The sequence below is a fragment of the Phyllosticta capitalensis genome (genome assembly GCF_038381095.1).
Source record: "Phyllosticta capitalensis strain CBS 128856 chromosome Unknown BKA78scaffold_4, whole genome shotgun sequence".
Taxonomy (NCBI): domain Eukaryota; kingdom Fungi; phylum Ascomycota; class Dothideomycetes; order Botryosphaeriales; family Phyllostictaceae; genus Phyllosticta; species Phyllosticta capitalensis.
The window spans coordinates 1,800,158-1,817,735 of NW_027117442.1; the positions used below are offsets into that span (position 1 = coordinate 1,800,158).

Genomic DNA, 17,578 nt, shown 5'->3' on the forward strand with positions numbered 1-17,578 from the left:
CCGAAGTGAGCCGTCCCGATGGTTGGGTCCCGGACGTTGACGCCTCGGCTGAGCATGGCGGGACCTAGCAGTAGAGGCAGGCCAACGACTCGGCCTAGTTGGATGTGCGGTGCTGGCGCCGCAGTGTCTATGTAGGTACCGTGACTTGGCCTGCGTGTGACATGCTGTGCCGCATCCCTAGGCACCTACGCATCGTTGGTGAGCTGATGACATGAGCTGCTGCTGGATTATTCGGTGGCGGTTGTGAATGAGGCAGACATGCCAATTGCCATGCATGTCACAACAGGCGCGGACCGGGACTACCAAAAGCGCTAGCCGAAGCTTACTGACGTCGACAAAGCTACAACCACTACTCTCCTACTCTAGCTTCAGCGAGACTTTCCAGCGCCGGAACAGTCTCCCCGCCGCGATGCTCGCCTCTCCTGTCGCTTCCTATCGCACGCGTGCGTTTCCCCGTCGGCCTCACCTCCAGATTGACCCTCTCGATGCGATCTCGATTTGTCAGCCTTGACACCCTACACCAGATCTCAACACAAACGGCCCTTTTTACTCTTGTCCTTAGGCATTACACCCCTTCATCAGCGGCCAAACTTTCCCTGCCCCTCTCTCCTTCTTCGACATGTCCACTTTTTCCGATCCTGTCTCGATCTTACCATCCCCAATCGAGCGCAGATGCTAAGTATATCACTATTGTGTAAAACAGCAACCCAAGGATGTCTATGTTCATCAACACGTTGACGTATTCGAGTCACTGCGTCAAAAGTTCCCCTTATCCATCCCTCCCTTTAACCGCGCGCGCGACAGCGGCAGCCGCAGCAGCATGCCCTCATCCCTGGTTGCAAGGAACAGTCATGCTGTCTCCCCTGGCCGCCGCCAACACTAAACTACTACACCCGTCCCCCGATATCCCAGCCTGCCATCGCGCCCGCGCACCAACGGCGCGCAGGCACGTGTCCCGCTTCGTCTAGTCTCGCCGCGTCTCTACTGCGTAACTGGGACCTTCCCACATGGCACTCTGATCGCGTCCGCTACTACCACGCCTGTCGCGGCCTCTTCCCTGGTCTACACCTCCCTGTATCCCAATGCACTGAGGAGAAGCCAGCTGAGGGGCACGACATCCTCGCTCTCCTCGTCTGGAGCGTGGGGGTCTGCAGCGTTGGAATTGAGTTGCGTACCCTCGCACCTATCCCTGCCACGCTGACCCAGACAACGCCGTCCGTTGTCCAGATGGTACCCGGGCGGACAGAGACGGCACGGCGCCGGCCACGGCCACGGGTCCGGCATTGGCGTTGGCGCTGACGTTGGCGCGTTGAGGTGGCGGCTTTGGCGTCGCGGGGCGTATTCGAATATCTGCTGTGTGAAGATGACAAGATGCTGGACAGCATTACGACGGCAGTAGGTTGGATTTCGAAAAGATCAAGTCGAACACGGTCGAATCTCAAGGGAAGCCAATCCAGACGACGGGGATCACTCAGCCTCCTGTGCCCTGGAGTCGACACTTCTTCTGATACTCACCGTGGACATGTGCTTGATTGTTTCGGAGGTACGTTCGGGCGGTCAAGCCAAGCGCTTCTTGCTTCTAGTAACCACCAAAGCTTCTACTACCACTCGCACTGACGTTTATCTGGTACTCACAGGTGCCCCTCCCCGTCAGCCTCACCCTCAAATCTGCAGATACAACCCCACCCGCCTCCTCGGCCACAATGCCCGTCCGTCCGATCTGAAGGGACGCCGTACTTTACGTGCATGCTTTCTTGTGACGTTCGAGCAGACGAGCACACCACATCCTCGGGACGTGCGGCGGCGGCGGTGAGATGGATGGTGGCGCCATTCAAGGCAGCCATGCACGAGCGAGATGCTGTTCCCGGTATCCGGTTGCGAGGCTGGACGCTACTGCAGAGCATGTACCGAATGTACGAAGAGTGGGCTGAGATTGGGCGCTCAGGTACTGGCAGACTGGTGTTGCTTTTTCTTCTCGGTAAGCGGATTTGCTTTTTGCGCAGCTTGCAGCTTCTTGGGCCATGATTTGCGCAATGCTTAGGCACGCGTGTGGAGACGTGGATCCTTGGCGATTGACGCTGGAGGGGCGGTGTGTTGTGTGTGATGAGGTGCTTTCAGGAAGAGGGTGGTTGGTCAATCAAAAGCACAACTCCCCGTCTATTCATGATGCCCTGCTTACGAGGTTGATCAGGGAACAGCCCACGCAGTACGGCGTGCTAGATGAGGTGCTGATTTCCATGCGCCATCTAGGGTCCAGTCTGCGGTCCGTACACTACTACACTACGGTACATGCTCAGCACCAAATCAACGCTACGACGTTAGCGCCACGTCTGACCCGTCCGTCGTCCATCTGTCCACGACCCCGTCTGCATCGAGAGTCCCTGTCTGTCCATCTTTGAATGCTCGCCCATCTTACGGCCCAACCACGCATCCATACCCAGAAAAATCTAGAACAAAGGTCTGCCTTGTTGGCTGCTATCTCATGTACCCGCTTATCCGCCATTGCCTAGCAAGCGCGTGGGCGGGCAGCAGCGCCTCGTCTTCTCTACCGGTGATGCTTTTTTACGACAAGCTTCCTCGAGTGTTCCGGGCACACCCTCTTGCCCAGAAGGACACGAAGACGCCAGACCCGTAAGAGCCGCCACCTCCTTTTTTCACTGGCTTACTCCATGCGCTGGACGGCTACGCGCGCGTCAACGTCTTCCCTTTGCATCATCGGTCACAGAGACAGCCACCGTCGACAGTCATTCATCAGTCATCCGTCCTAGTCGCCAGTGCCCGTCAGCCCCCCAGCCGCGGACACGCCGCCAGGGGTCATCGCAGGCAGCGGGCCGCCCAGCCCGTCGCGCAACGCAAGTAGATGTACTGTAGAAGGCGCTTTGGACGGCGCTTGCATGGTCTCTGGGACTTGTCACCTTCGATCTACTCCGCGCTACGCCATGGGCAAGCTGGGATCGACCTGTCGAAGCCAAACGCACATGTGTGTACTCAAGTTAGAGTGCGGGAGCGAGGGCCAGAGCGGTGGCGACGAGCCGCGTAGCGTGGTTGGGTACAGCTTTGTGGTTGGCTTGCTGGTTTTTGCTTTGCTGACGACGGGTCTGACGACAGACAAGGAGGCACGGTTGAGCTCCACCAGGGTACCTACCTTCCTCTCTGGCCCGCTGACGAACAGACTGAGCATGAGGAGATGTACGCATGGTTGTATGGCAGTTCTGCTTGCAAGCAAACTGTCGGCGACTCCGCGTCGAGCAATGCATTGCGGCGTGGCACATCCCCTCGCCCTGACCAAGACATCATCTCCCCTTTCGTCCATCAACCAATTCATCCGCGTTGACAGCGGGGACTAACGACCGGACCACCGGCCGACAGCCTTGCTTTGGCGTCCCTGATTGGATACGATGAACTGACGAGTGGGAGGAGTGCACGTCAGTCGCGTCACGCTTGCTTGCTCGCTGCTTCTGTGAATGCTCCGGCCCCCTCAACCCACGCGCATAGGCCAATGGCGTGTATCTATGCCCAGGTCGTTTGTCCTTCGTCACCGCGTGACCAATATTCGCTACACTCCGGTCCGTCCTTTCTTTTCGTCTACTCTCTTACCTCCGTTTTCTCTCTGCATAGTTCCGCAACAGTCAGCTGCAATTTCCTTTTCGTCTCTCTGCTGTTCGTCTGTTGCTAGTTATCGGTATCTGCCATGCCCCCGCTACCTCCCCGCACACAAGCCACGCTTCGAGTAGCGTGACTCGACACTGCACAGGCCCAGCAAGTCGAATGGGTAGGATGGTGGACGGACGGGCATCAAAGTCAGTGAACGAGCAAGAGATCAAGGTCCACGAGAGGATCTTGTGGCTCTTGCGCGACTCCTTGGCTTGTTTGGGTCTGTCCAGTCCAGTTGGTGGCGACGGTGCCGCAAAGCCGACCGGTCATCCACTCATCACGTCCATCGTCCACTCACTCGGCTACTGAGGAGTAGGGGCAAGGTTGTACTTTGACCCGGCCGGCGGGCGCCGCACGTGGTGTCGTCCTCAGTCAGATGTGCGAGGGCGAGTGAAATGCATAGGGAGGTGCATGGCGTCCAAAGGCGTCTGGCGTTCCGGCGTCCACAGACGGTGAGATACATGTGCCTTCTGCTGCCACAACCACATGCTCCCGATCGACATCACGTCTGGGTCCCGGGTCAGGGTCCGGGTTCAGGGTCAATTCAAGCTCACGTTCACGCTGGGGCCCAGAGAAGGAAGAGGCTACGTCCGCCACTTGTGCCAATGGCTTTGTGGTGGTGGTGACTTTCGAGACATGATCGTTCCGGCGAGTTTTCTGGCGCCGTGAACCGGCAACGGTGTGTGCCGAGGCTGTGGAGCGTAGATGGTAAGGGCAGCGGCCGCGGCTTCTTGCTGATGATGAGGGAGGGGCAGGGCGTCGAAGTGTCCGTCGGGAAAAAGTTGAGTGGGATGGACGGGCGAAGGCGTCGAAAGAAGCACCCACAAAATGACGCTCTTTGCGACGTTGAGCTCCTCATTCCGTCCTCAGCGATGTGGCGAGTATCTGGTTCATGGTAGGTGGGTAACGGTTAGTAGATTTCGATTTTGTGCTGGATCTCGCAGAAAGACTCAAAACTGGGCAGGAAGTCGAGCTCTTTCCCGATTCATCGAACCCACAGCAGGTCGTCACTTCTCCATCGCATCCCAACCACCCTTCAACAAATTACTTGCGCGACGAAAAGCGCATCTGCAAGTCCCCACGCAACTCATCCAGTCCATATCTCGGCCGGCTGCAAGCCACACCCAGACCCATCGGGGCCCATCCAGCTCCTCCGCCATCTCAGCCCAACGCCAGCCAGCGCTGGCGCAGCGCCACACGACCCACCGGCACCAACGCCACACAACCCCCTAATCGACTCCGTTTTTCTGTTCGCCTCCTGAAGCCTCCGGTCCCGAAGTCCTGTCTCCTGGCTTTCAGGGCTTGCGCCTGGGCTTGGTTCCAATTGTTGGGCTGGCCGGCTGGCTGGCTGGCGCTTGCTTTTAGATTGCTTTCGCTCGCTGGCTGGCTCGGGGGGCGCCGCTGCGAGGGCTGAGCAGGGTTGACGAGGTGGGTACCTGAGCAAGCCCCCCTCCCCGAATTCGATGCAGTTCGTTTGTTTCCTGTCCCCCCTCGTCTCCTACTGCTTGCTCCACGCACCGCACTAGGCTGGAGTGTATGCACTTGTAGTGCGACCCCTGCTTTTTCCAGCATTGACTTATCGCGCCAGCTTTTGCCGAACACCTCATCTTGCTTTGGTTCAATGGCTATTTAGTCGTTCTTCGGTAAGAGAACCGACGCACATGAACATGCCTCTTGCAGCGCCACCACCACAAACCACCACCACCACCACGATAACGCAACTTCATCCACCATCCATCGCTCCTCCCATCTGGTGTAGCTTGTCTGTTCCGCCGCCGCGGTCCCGGGCAAGCCCCCTCGCACCGTCCGCCCGGTCACCCGCGTCCGCCGCCTCTCGTCTCATCACTTTTCGTCTCGTCTGGTCTCGTGATGCTTTTCCATCCGCCCGTCAGCGGGTGGTGGGTGTGGTTGGTTTGATGTGTCGCGCACCCAACCAAACATTTTCCAACCAGCAATCGTACAGAGGATATAGATAAGGGTCCAGTGTGGCTTGCCCCAACAAGTCGCGTTTCTTCTTGGTTTCATGGCGTTCGTGGTGGTGGTGGTGGTGCCGTCGGAGGTTTTTGAGAGAGAGCCACGTTGGCTGCTGGTTGGGGAGGCGGTGGAGTAAGCGGAGGAGCTACATGGCTTGTTGGCTGGTGGTTGGCTTTAGCGCAAGACATTCTGCGGCATTGCTTGTCATGTTAGGGGGCGATCGGTGGACAATGGGCTTGACAGTGGGTATCGTGGGGTGTTGGAGGTGGGACTGGGCTTGCGGCTTGCGGCTCATCTTTTTGTCGCAACGGTTGTCTACGACGGACTTTGGCTTCCAGGCCTGGTCAGGTATGCTTCGGTTTCTTCTTTTCATTGCCGACTTTTTCAAACGGGGGTTTGGAAATTATTTGCTGGGAGCGGGTTGCAAGTCAATGGCATGTTCCTCCTCCCTTGTTCCTCAGGGGGTCTCGAGGGACGACAGACAGGAGACGGCAATCGCGTCCAAGTGCCGAATCACATTATTGCGCCATCACCCACTACTTGGACTGCGCGAGTCAATAATGGCACAGAGCGGAGTCTTCCATCGGCCTTTACCACCTACTGCAAGTACACATTCCACCAATCTTCATTGCGCGCGTGCGATTTCCAAACGAGGACCGGCCCGGAGACAAGCTTCGGTCAGGTACATTAGTCGGGGCAGTAGGTTAGGTTCGCTTCGCTGGCCATTATCCGTCGGGTGTTCCGTCAGTTGTCGTCCGTATAGAGCCGCTACTCGATGCGGCAAGTGCCAAAGTCTAAACCAGGGTGCACTCGACGACAAGGGTAGGTGCTGGAGTGCAAGGGGAAACAAGGTGAGGAAAGCAAAATAGCAAAGGACGAGGTGGTTGGTGTGTTAGCATTTATTGATTTGCCGATTGGGATAGCGCACGTTTATCGCATTTGACTTTTTCTGAAGGGATGCAGAACAGTTGTTGCAGTTGCTGGACGTGATTCGTCTTCTCCGCTGTAAAGATCGCGACTGGGAGGAAAGATGCGATGTAAAGTCTAAAGCGGCGTTTTGGGTTTTCTTGCGGCGGGGATGCTGCTGCCGTGGGGGGAAGACTGACTACTCAGACTGACCATTGCCCTGGCGGGTATTTGTCAAACATGCACTGGGTCTCTTTTTCCAAACAAAAGGTTGAATCTACATCTGAACTTTGCACGGTCTTATGTCGTAGAGTGCTCTCCGCGTCTTTGCGAGAGATCGCGAGGAGATACGAAAGCGAAGCACATACATACATGCACCACACATGCACGACAAGCACGCAATCAAAGGCAATTTGGACAACCGCTTGAGTCTTCCCAGAGTTCTTCGAGTCGCGACGCCGTCTCTGAGTTGTTCTGCACAGGACACCGGCCCCCTCGAGTTCTCTCCCGTTGGACCCTTCCTTTTCAGATCACCGCAGCCTGCCGTCTCTCGTCGGATGGACGACGCGTTTGCCAGACGCTCTTGCCAGAACGGCAGCTCGAAGCACTTGACCCCAGCATTATCCTCTTTCAGCAGCGCAAACTGCACATGACGAGTGCATCAACACCGACTCTGCACAATGCAGCCCTCAAAGCCGCGACGCAGCGAACCGAACCGATTGACCTGCATTCGGTACGTGCCTGAGCATGAAGTCTGGCCAGCATGCCGGCACGCGAGGCAGCTGACTGGTTCTGGCTGTGGAATCAGAGGGCTTGAACGCCTCGGGCAAGAAAGAACGACCTGAATGAAGACAGAAGTGTGGATCGACATGCGTGACGAAACGGGGCTCACTGCTTCCAGTGCCTCGCAATCCATGTCTTGCCCTGCTGCTGCTGCCCGCGGCGCCTGAGCGACGACGATGATGCCCTTGGCCTTGCCCTGCCAGCCTACCTGCCTGCATCTATCCACCGTGGTTGGTTCCAGACCCGCTGAGGTCAGCTCAATGGATGACGATGACGCCGCTTGCCCGGTTGGCTGTCGGTTGGCTGCCTCTGCTCAACTTCCTTTCCTCCTCTTGCCGCCGGTATAATAATCGCGCGTCACGCGCATGATGAACCACGGATCTGCTTTCTGCCTCCCTGCCTGCTGTTGCTTGCCCTCGCTTCGATCACCACCACCCTTTTGCTCACTTGACCCGACCCCTGATGATGATGGACATGGATTGCCGTCTGTCATCTCGAGGGCTGTCTGAAGTTGGAACAGGACCACCGGATATCAGGCAGCGGAGACGTGCAGGCGAGGCAAAGTCATCTGCCCATTGTCGAGGACCGCGCTGATGAGCCGGTTTCGCTTTGCTACTTCGCGGTCATCTTCGAGAGCGACGTGAAGATTTGGGCGTGGCTCGAGGAGACTGGCAGACAACTCGCGTGACTCTGATCGTGAGTAGTAAGGGAGAAGTGGAAAGGAGGGATTCGTGTGGCTGGTAAGGAGTTATCCGAGGACAGCACCATTTGGGCGTTGATGGTGGGGTTGGCTTGATAAACTCGGTGGATTAGTGAGTAGCTGGCGAATTGGTTGGGTTCAAGGGCAAGGCTGAATGAACAGATGACTGTGGGGCCATGACTGGTACCGAGCAAGAGGTCAACTCTGAGACTCTCGGCAAACGTCGTGATACAGAAAAGTGATGGCAACGTCAATCAATCCTCGAAGAATAGTTGTAGGAGCAGCCAAGTAGCCATGCCTTGGAGCTATGTTGAGATTGACATCATCATCCCGTGCTCAAGTAATTCCCAGCTGCTCAACATATTCAGAACGCTAGCTTTTTCATGTGAAAACATGTACCGTGAACCGTGAAAGTGCAATGGAAATGGACTTCGATGATTTTGACCATACAAGACAGGCAGGGTATACTCACGAAACCACTTCCGCCCAACACTACTCCCCAATACAGTAACAAGCCGCCCCACAGATCGTGTGTACCGCGTGCCCACAATCCGCGCATGTCCTATACAGCCCATCCAACTGCAGCCAGCAAACCATGCAGACTCTACTTTTCATCTCACCTGTCGCCACCGTTTTGTTGGTGCCGTTGACCTCGCCCGGTGGTGGAGTGGTCTTCGTCGATGCCGACCTTGTCGAGAGAGTCACGGCGAGTGATGGCAGCAAGTCACTCGAGTACGAAGTGGTGCCATACGGCATCGTCTCCAATGCCAACGTATCAGAATCGACGAGCGAGCGGACCTCTGTCTCTTTGCTCGCGGCCATCCAGTCTGAAGGCTCCTTGGGCTCCTCATCGACCCAGTAGCTGACCATCCCGTTGAACTTCAAGACTTCGCAACGCTCGCGAACAAGACCCCATGCCATGAGCTCCTGGTCGGCATAGCTCTGGCGGAAGCTATGATGCAGCCATTCCTTGCTCTGATCCAGAAGTGGCACAGATAGGTGACCTTCGTCGTCAAATTGGTCTTGATTTTTGAGCGTGACTTGTACGATGACGTCCCTTCCGCCAACTGTGCCGTCTGAATGGGTGACGAGGCCCGAGGAAGACGATTCGGGAAAGGGAGAGGGCGCACCGTACGATGACACCGAGTCGCCATCTGAGTGGTTGGATTCGTCCTCTTCACGAGGGCTGAAAAGACCTCGGGGAGGTGTTTGACTGAGTCCTGTGCGGGTTCGCTTGAGCTGGCCAGTAGAAGAGCGGCCTGTTGATGATGAGGGATCGTATACGGTATTTGGACCCCAAGTCACTCCACTCTTCTCCGGAGCAGAGCTTGACAAATCACCTGCTCTGCTATTGACAGGCGGAGATGGAGACGGCCCGGCGTTTGTGAATGGACGGGAGAATGTCGTAAAAGCTGTGCTGAGGTTGCTTCTCTTGTTTCGTTCTGGGGATGAAGCGATGCTGGCGTAACCAGTCGCACGATAGGGATTGACGCGGGAAAATAGAGGGGGAGTGTTGCTTGTCGAATGGGGAGTTGGAGTGCTAGACATCACATCGCCACTCCACGGTCCGTTAGACGATCCGGCAGAGCCAAAGGTGTTTAGACGCCGGTCTGATTTGCCAAGCGCCATGTCGGAGCCAACAGGATTCCGCTCGTACCCATTCGATGGATTGGTAATTGACAGAGTGGGTTGGAAGAGACTTGACGCAACTTCCTTTGTTGGAAAGTAATCCAAAGAAAAGGCCGGAGTGCGCATTGAAAGATGCAATTCTGCATGTGGAAGACGCATCATCATCCCATTCATGACGCCTTCGCTGGCAGCGGGCTCGTGGAACATGCACGACAACATAGCAAGCATTTGTGTATCAGCGAGTCTTTCAAAGTGATCAAAAAGCCGAGCCACGAGTGTCTTTGCGAAGGGGTGGTTTCCCCATTTGACACGTCCTTTGAGTTTGGGCCTTGCAACAGCTTCCGGCTCATCGTATGAAAGATCAAGACCGCTGTCCCTCTTCTTGATATGGACGGCGGAGCGGCGCGCTACAATCAGAATAGGCTCTCGTCGATAGCTTTGCTGCATGACCTCCAGAGGTACCTCATTGGCAAGGATGAGCCCAACGAGGTTCCATATATCTGCCAGGTCGGCGTAACCGTGCTCTCGCGCAACCTTGGCATTGTGTTGGCACACCGATGGTCCCTCTCCGAAAATTTCGTAGTTTTCCGCAAGCTGTTTCTTTGCAGGAAGAATTTCTGCGAGATCGTGGATGGAGATGATTGACTTTGGCTTCGGCGCAGCAGGCTTGCTTTCGTATCCTGCACTGGAATGTTGCGAAGACTTTTGGAACTTCAAAGGGCCGCCGCGCCATGCTACAGGCGGTGCGATTCCTGAAATTCCTCCCATGACAGGTGACCCCGACGAGGAGCTGGAGGAAGTCTCCCATGATCCTTGAGAGTCGGCGTCGTCATGGCTTATGGTCGAAGAGTCCTTGCGGCTTGGCTCCGGAGAGGCAGTCTTGAGACGACCCAACATTTCAAAGATTCTCTTACTCTTGTAAGTGCGGCTGTCGCTGCTCAGTGTCGCCAGGTTGGAAAACATTGGCTTCGGTTCCGGCTTTGGAGGAAAGAAGGTGATGAGACGTCCATCGGGAGCCCATATCGCTCCGCACTGCTTCGGCAAGGGTACGTTGGCGTTTGCATTCACAGGACCCAGAATGTCAGTACCGCTCATCTCCATGGCAGGCGTCCCAGAGAAGTCACCGCCGACCTCGTCCTCTTCATCACTAGAACTTTCCTCGTCAACGCTGCTAGCACCCTCGCCTGTTTCCGACAGCCAGCTGATACTTTCCTCCAGTCCACGTTCACCAAGCAAGTAGCTTATGATGGCATCCAGTGAGCCCCTCTTGCGATTCTTGTAGACCTCGGCAAGGGCTTTTATTTCACTTTCTAGCCTGTCTTCGGTTTCCGGTGAGATGAACGAGGTTGTCTTCTCGATCTTGCAGTCCGGAGTAGCAGAGACTGGGTAGTCTGGGGGAAACCTGATGCTGATGCGCATGAAGACGGGATCTTCATTCTCGCCCCAAGGTCCGTTAAGTGTCACGGTAGCCGTTCGCTTCGGAATCTCGACCTCTTCGAATTTGACCTTCTTGTACTTGCTTCCCACGTGTGTGATCTCATCGCCCAAGGAATCAGGAGAATCCCACACGAGATGCTGTTCAGGAGACAGTATGTCTGGTCTTGATCCATGCCTGTTGAAATGTCCGTTTGGTCCTCCAATCTTGACTCCCTGCATCCAAGTGAGCTTATCAACCGTCTTCTTTTCGCGTGTACGCGCTTGCATTGTTCCAGATGTCCCCATGATGCCGCGCTCTCTTGCACTAGCACCTGGTCCTTGGGGCGCTGTTTGCGCATAGCCAGAAGGAAGGGATGGCTTGCTCATTCCCGCGGATTGGAAAAGAGCACTCAATTGGCTCGGAGCCGTGGAGAATGCGTGCGGGGGCTGTGTTGTCTTTCCTGGAATCGAAGATGTCGGCGCCTCGTCATGGAAAGTCTTGTACACCGCTCCTTGACGAGTATGCTTGTAGTTGGGCCGAACTGGGCTTCCAATATCATGGCCAACACTCCCGCAGATGGAGGCGTCCACACGGTAAAGGTTGAGTTGGCGATCACTTCCCCAGGAAACGAGCTGGAACTCGCGTTGATCGAAACCGTCGTCTGATATGCCCCCGCGGGTCCGCCAAAGGAATTCCTTGACTTGGTCGTTGTGACCTTTGAAGGTGTGGACTGGAGTCACAGCAGCATCCTTTTTCGCCCCCTCGCCCAGGCGCCTATCGTACAGATGAAGATCAAAGTCACCGCGCTGAGGCATTGCCAATGTGCCCCATCCAAAAGGAGTGTGCCTAGCACGCCAGACTCCGAATGGAGTTCGGATGACACGCTCCAACATGGAATCCTCATCTTTGGTGTAGTCCCAGAACTTTATTGATCCATCTAGGGAACAAGTGAGAATTCCACCTTGCCGCATCCGGTTCCAATCCACTCCGTAGATTTTGCTTCTGTGTGCCTCGATGGTGCGCAATGGAAATACACCTTTGCGCTCGTCCCAAATGCAGAGAAACTTGTCGTGCGCAGAGGCCAGGATGTGCGAGTCTTGCCGATTCCATTTTACCTGAGCAGCTCCTCCATCCCATTGCGCGTAAGAGAAGACGGGCCTGTCAGACGCCCGCAGGTCCCACTTGTGCACAAACGTGTCTACCGCGCATGTTGCCAGGATGTCGGGGTGATGAGCGGAGAGATTGATGTCCGTAATGGCCCTGGAGTGCGCGTGGAGTGTGAGAGGAGGCTGTGTCGCATGATTGAGGTCCCATATCAACGCTTTCTGGTTCGAAGTACTTGCAACCAATCCGTCTCTGCAAGCAAAGGGCGACCATTGTACGTCGGCAACCTCCCACAGCGTGCGATGGGCCAAATGTCGAGGCGGCGAATATGGATTGTCCAAATCGATGATGTGCAGTCCTTCTCGGGAGGCTAAGACGACGTCGCGACTGCTGGGCGACATGGACGCCGAGCCCACGGGCTCGTCGACGCGGATTGAGGCATCGCGGCCAAACGTGGGACTGTCGAACGGCGAGCTATCCCCGTGCGAGTGCATCGTCTGATGCGCGGGGAGCTACCCCTTGTGCGCTTCTCATTGAGGCGCGAAGAAAGTCATGGGGACGGTGGATTGCGCGCGGGATGATTTTGGAGAGCGTCGAGTGCAGTGGCAGCGGGAAGTCTGGAGTGCGGGAGGTGCATGTGGGAGGCCGAAGGGTGACGCAGAAGCCGCGGCGTGTGCCGCTTGGCCGATGACGAGCAAACATGCATTCGTGCCCCACGACCAAGCCTCTGCAACACCACGCTTCTGCTTCTTGCCGGCCAAAACACCCTTTTTCAAGCGCGGATTGACCGAGTCGCTGTGCGCTGTACTCATTTGTTTGCTTGAAATCGCCCTGCAAAACCTACCACCTCATACAAACAACATGGCGCTTCCGAAGCGTATCGTGAAGGAGACCGAGCGTTTGATGGCAGAGCCGTAAGTCTTCAGCTCAATACTTGCCTCTTTAAACACACTGGCCGTTTATCTTGTACTGACGCTTGAGTTTCCAGGGTTCCCGGTATCAGCGCTGTTCCCCACGAAGACAACCTGAGATATTTCGACGTGACAGTCCACGGTCCTTCGCAGTCGCCGTACGAAGGTTTGTGACGACCCCTCACTGCAGAGAAGCGCACACTGGGGAGCTCGAAGCCTGTTCAATCTCTGAGAATCAGAAACAAGATATCAAGGACATGACAGCATTCGGTACGGAACATATAGGGCTGACTCGAATGTTGCCTAGGCGGTGTTTTCAAACTCGAGCTCTTCCTTCCTGACGACTACCCCATGACCCCTCCCAAGGTCCGCTTTCTGACCAAGATCTACCACCCCAATATTGACAAGCTTGGTCGTATTTGCCTTGATGTCCTGAAGAGTAAGACGAACAATCGCAATTTCTTTTGGGCGCTCCCTAACGAGGAATAGGCAACTGGTCCCCTGCTCTCCAGATTCGCACCATCCTCCTCTCTATCCAGGCCCTTCTCGGTGCTCCAAACCCAGATGACCCGCTCGCAAACGACGTCGCTCAGCGCTGGAAGGAAGACCAAAACGCTGCCATTGCGACGGCGCGCGAATGGACGCAGACTTATGCGAAGCCATAAGTATTGAATGGAAAAAACATAAACTGGCATGCGACTGTGTCGCGGGTGAGCAGAAATGTCGGATTGGAGATGAAAGCAGTAAGAGCGGACTCTGATTTTTAGTTGGGCCAGTCGCGTGCAGGCTGATGGACGAGCGTTGAGGCGAAACATGGTATAGATGCATCCCACATTTGATGGTTGGCCACAAGGGGCGTTTGTGGATTTCGCTGCTTGAATCCAGTATTCAGTTCTTCCTGGTTGCGAGTCACTATTGCACTGTTTCTTATTAGATGGAACCAGCCGAAAGTTGTTGTAGTTTCAGTTTCAAGCTGACCATGGCCTACTTGACAATCTCAGAGCAGTTCAAGTTTTATGAGTAGCCCAGGTTGATCTTTTGACACGTCTCGACTGAGCAAGTCACAATAACGGCCTCAGTTGGAAGGACATCTTTCATAAAATTCCGGCTGCTGGTGGGTTAGGGACGAGCTGAGCTGGAATCATTGGTCTTTGCTTGTGCTTTGTTCTTCTTGGTGATGTGGCGCAACAGTCTACAATCCGAGATTTTGTCCTGGACCGACAGTGCTGAAAAGTGAATAGGAAAGTCTCTTGGACTCGAGGACTCGAACACTCGAACGAGAACCTAATGTAAACAAACGAAGCAGGTGTCGCTCACACTCTGCAGGCGCACCTTCGCACCTTCGCCAACAACATCCACTCCCACAACCGACTCGACTCTGCACCTTCCAAAAACCTCTACTTTTCGCCAACTGCGACCCCAGCATGAAAAATGCCGAACACTACCCAGAAGGAGTCGCTCTCACCGGCTGAGCCCCTGCAGCGGGCTCACAGTGATCCTGGATACTCGCGCGAAAATGAATACAAAGAAGGTGTTGCCGACGAGACTCCCACCGAGAAAGATTCGAGTTATGACGGCACGGATTCGGACGCAGAGAGCATGAGCAGCAACATTCTGCACAACTTTGCGGAATGGAAGGCTCGGCTCAAGAGAGAGGCTGCAGCTGAGCTCAATCTCTCGTCTCCAGATGAGCTTAGCTCGGCGAATCTAAGGCATTTCACTCGAGCCTTGCACCCGGAGTGCCCGATCGAAGATGATGGCTACGAGAGCGAGGACGAAAGCGAAGAGGACCTTGACGAAAATGGACGACCCATTGCTAGGCTCACCAAGGTTAGCAAGTCTCCACCACAGTGGCCTCGAAATAATTGTCAACTCCATGACTTGGTGCTCGAATGCTCCCTGGAGATATGGCCGGACTTGGTCGTTCAGCGGGTTGACTTTGGCCATGAGTTTCAGGATTCGACATTTCTTTTGAAGCCCACTTTGTCACGCTTTGTACACGACTTCATTTTGCGCGCAGCTAACATCTGAGCAGGGTTACAAGCGGTCCAACGTCACCGACTCTGATGATGACTCCGAGTCCAACGAAGACGAGGCTACAAAGCAGAAGGCACACAACCGCCAGGACAGTACTACTGACTCTTCCACCCCGAGCACCCCGCCACAAGAGGCTACTGCTAGAGCTTCAGCTCCAAGCACTCCATCAAGCGATGGAGTCAAAAAGCTGGCGGCATACGGTTGGACCCCCAGAAGGAAGTCGTCCTTGGAAGAGTTCCCGCCTTTTGACTTCGACTACATACCTTATTCCCGTCCCACCGACATCGTTGTCTCTAGACACACTGACCGAGCTCCAAGCCGTGGGAGGCGAGCAAGGACAGCATCGTTTGGCCCTAGCGTTCAGCAAAACCACCTCAAGCGCGCTGGCTTTGTTCCAGTCCCGTACGATGTTGCCATGGCTCGCGCTGTTGAGATTGCCAGCTTGGACGATCCAGCTCCGGCACCCGACGCGAGCAAGCATCCACTTTACGCGAAGCAAACGCTCGAGATACCTCCTCGGATTCCGCCTTTCTACAACAAAGCAAAGTGGACACGTCCTCCGATTGCCTATCGCGCGTTAGACCTCCTGGACAGTGATCTCAAAGATTGCTGCCTGAATGCCCCGACTTGCAATGACTGCAACACCAAGATCTGCGCCGACTGCGGAAGTACATGTGCGCCTGACCCGGGTTGGTGTGTAGTTGGAGGCTGCACGAAGTGCCCAGTCTTTGGTGGAAACATCTGCCGCTACCATGTTGACAAGTGGGAAGCAAAGGGCCGGCCCGGTTAGTTTGTCCTTGCTCGGTGGTCAATGATATTGAGCTGATTTTGATGTCAGAAACTCTTCGTGGACACCCTATCAGTAAGGGCTCGTTCGAACGCCGCTGATCAGCGCGACGATTCCAATTGATGCGGCTGAATCGCCATGATGGTTGCTGTTGTTGGATATGGCTCAGACTGATGGGATGAGAAGGTCTTTGGTTTAATAAAGGGCATGAGCGGCCACAGGGGGCTTTTGCACTTGCTTGGAGACTGGATTACAAGACAGATCATGATTAAACAGACATCGTGGCATGAATAGACCATTGACAATCATATGAGCCTTGAGTGTTGTGCTGGAGCAGAGGTGAGGTCAGTGATCGCCCGCTGGCGACCCCAGGCCGCCAAGACGCCACAGGTGCTCGGAGTTCGGCCAATCAGCACCCGTGCCGAAGCTAGCCCGCCGCACACAGATCCGCTTCACCAAATTCTAGTATCGTCAACCTCGCCGACGACCAACTAACGACAACAGCACCTCCTCGGGTACCGCATCGCCAACAACACCCTCAAAATGCGGACCTACGACGATACCTTCAGCGGTCAGAAGATCTACCCTGGCAAGGTGCGTAACCGCCCCTCGACCGTCGCTCGACACGCTCTACGATCCCCCGGCGCGCCCATGCCGACGACGGTGCTTGCGACGCACGTCTGAGCCCATGGCTGACATTTTTGGGTAATTGCAGGGCAAGCTCTACGTCCGTGGTGACAGCAAGATCTTCCGCTTCCAGAACGGCAAGTCGGAGAGTCTGTTCCTTCAGCGCAAGAACCCCCGCCGCATTGCGTGGACCGTCCTCTACAGGAGACAGCACAAGAAGGGTATCTCTGAGGTTAGTCGACTCCGGCACGCGAGGTGGATGAGAATCAGTTGGATGGATGCTACAACTATGGGGATGCGGATTCGGAAAAGACAAGATGGATCCTGGGCCGCACTGCGCAACAACAAATGGACAGGGCTAATACGTCTCGCCACATACAGGAGGTTGCCAAGAAGCGTACCCGCCGTACCGTCAAGCACCAGCGCGCCATCGTCGGTGCCTCGCTCGATGTGATCAAGGAGCGCCGCAACCAGCGCCCCGAGGCCCGCGCCGCCGCCCGCCAGCAGGCCATCAAGGACGCCAAGGACAAGAAGACCGCCAGCGACAGCAAGAAGAAGGCTGAGAAGGCCAAGTCCGCCGCCGCCGGTGCCCGTGGCCAGGCCCAGCGCATCCAGAGCAAGCAGGGCTCCAAGGGCGCTGCCCCCAAGCCCAAGCCCACGAGCCGCTAAGATGTGGTTTGCTGGTGACGAGGGGTGCTCGGTGTTGTTTTTCTGAAGTTGCCAAAAAGACTCTGCCATGGACGGAAAGGGCGATTTTGAGGTTTTGAGCTTCGGACTGGGGGTTTCAGCGCCGGTATATGTGACATAGGGTCAGGCATTCACGGCAACAATAAAGTTCACGTCCTCATGCCCGCCCGTCTGCTGAGTCGTCTGCGCGGCCTCACATCTGGCAGCCACTCATCTGGTCATAGGCAGTCTCCCAGAATCAAATACCCAAGGATTTCACAGCTCAAAAAAAGGCAATGCTGGATGACGTGAGGCTCGACATTGGCGGAGCAGAGCATTTTACATTACATCTCTTTACACATTGATATATACTGACTCCCGAA

At 55.6% G+C, this 17,578-nt stretch overlaps 7 protein-coding genes across 7 annotated transcripts; 5 read left to right on the forward strand and 2 right to left on the reverse strand.

Annotated features, from left to right (window-relative positions):
* Positions 1 to 1,035: 1,035 nt before the first annotated feature.
* BKA78DRAFT_119907 (uncharacterized protein) lies at positions 1,036 to 2,647 on the forward strand. Its single transcript, XM_066882410.1, has 3 exons — positions 1,036 to 1,543; positions 1,616 to 1,978; positions 2,251 to 2,647. Exons 1-3 carry the CDS (start codon positions 1,372 to 1,374, stop codon positions 2,397 to 2,399), a joined length of 684 nt encoding a protein of 227 aa, XP_066745590.1. The 5' UTR covers positions 1,036 to 1,371; the 3' UTR covers positions 2,400 to 2,647.
* A 1,440-nt stretch (positions 2,648 to 4,087) lies between these two features.
* On the reverse strand, positions 4,088 to 4,664 carry BKA78DRAFT_119892 (uncharacterized protein). The gene has a single exon (XM_066882409.1). It carries the CDS (start codon positions 4,511 to 4,513, stop codon positions 4,211 to 4,213), a length of 303 nt encoding a protein of 100 aa, XP_066745591.1. The 5' UTR covers positions 4,514 to 4,664; the 3' UTR covers positions 4,088 to 4,210.
* A 235-nt stretch (positions 4,665 to 4,899) lies between these two features.
* On the forward strand, positions 4,900 to 6,807 carry BKA78DRAFT_119967 (uncharacterized protein). Its single transcript, XM_066882411.1, has 3 exons — positions 4,900 to 5,082; positions 5,243 to 5,407; positions 5,753 to 6,807. Exons 2-3 carry the CDS (start codon positions 5,316 to 5,318, stop codon positions 6,495 to 6,497), a joined length of 837 nt encoding a protein of 278 aa, XP_066745592.1. The 5' UTR covers positions 4,900 to 5,082; positions 5,243 to 5,315; the 3' UTR covers positions 6,498 to 6,807.
* A 1,702-nt stretch (positions 6,808 to 8,509) lies between these two features.
* On the reverse strand, positions 8,510 to 12,661 carry BKA78DRAFT_294795 (uncharacterized protein; the record flags this gene model as incomplete). The annotated part of the gene is made up of 1 exon (XM_066886402.1): positions 8,510 to 12,661. One exon carries the CDS (start codon positions 12,659 to 12,661, stop codon positions 8,510 to 8,512), a length of 4,152 nt encoding a protein of 1,383 aa, XP_066745593.1.
* Positions 12,662 to 13,028: 367 nt separating this feature from the next.
* BKA78DRAFT_249920 (ubiquitin-conjugating enzyme/RWD-like protein) lies at positions 13,029 to 13,743 on the forward strand (the record flags this gene model as incomplete). The annotated part of the gene is made up of 4 exons (XM_066884516.1): positions 13,029 to 13,081; positions 13,156 to 13,244; positions 13,386 to 13,517; positions 13,568 to 13,743. 4 exons carry the CDS (start codon positions 13,029 to 13,031, stop codon positions 13,741 to 13,743), a joined length of 450 nt encoding a protein of 149 aa, XP_066745594.1.
* A 338-nt stretch (positions 13,744 to 14,081) lies between these two features.
* Positions 14,082 to 15,905, forward strand: BKA78DRAFT_368705 (uncharacterized protein; the record flags this gene model as incomplete). The annotated part of the gene is made up of 2 exons (XM_066892641.1): positions 14,082 to 14,908; positions 15,099 to 15,905. Exons 1-2 carry the CDS (start codon positions 14,510 to 14,512, stop codon positions 15,903 to 15,905), a joined length of 1,206 nt encoding a protein of 401 aa, XP_066745595.1. The 5' UTR covers positions 14,082 to 14,509.
* Positions 15,906 to 16,445: 540 nt separating this feature from the next.
* Positions 16,446 to 17,198, forward strand: BKA78DRAFT_249493 (60S ribosomal protein eL24; the record flags this gene model as incomplete). Its single annotated transcript, XM_066884478.1, has 3 exons — positions 16,446 to 16,496; positions 16,618 to 16,761; positions 16,911 to 17,198. The coding sequence occupies 3 exons, from the start codon at positions 16,446 to 16,448 to the stop codon at positions 17,196 to 17,198; spliced, it is 483 nt and encodes a 160-aa protein (XP_066745596.1).
* Positions 17,199 to 17,578: the final 380 nt, after the last annotated feature.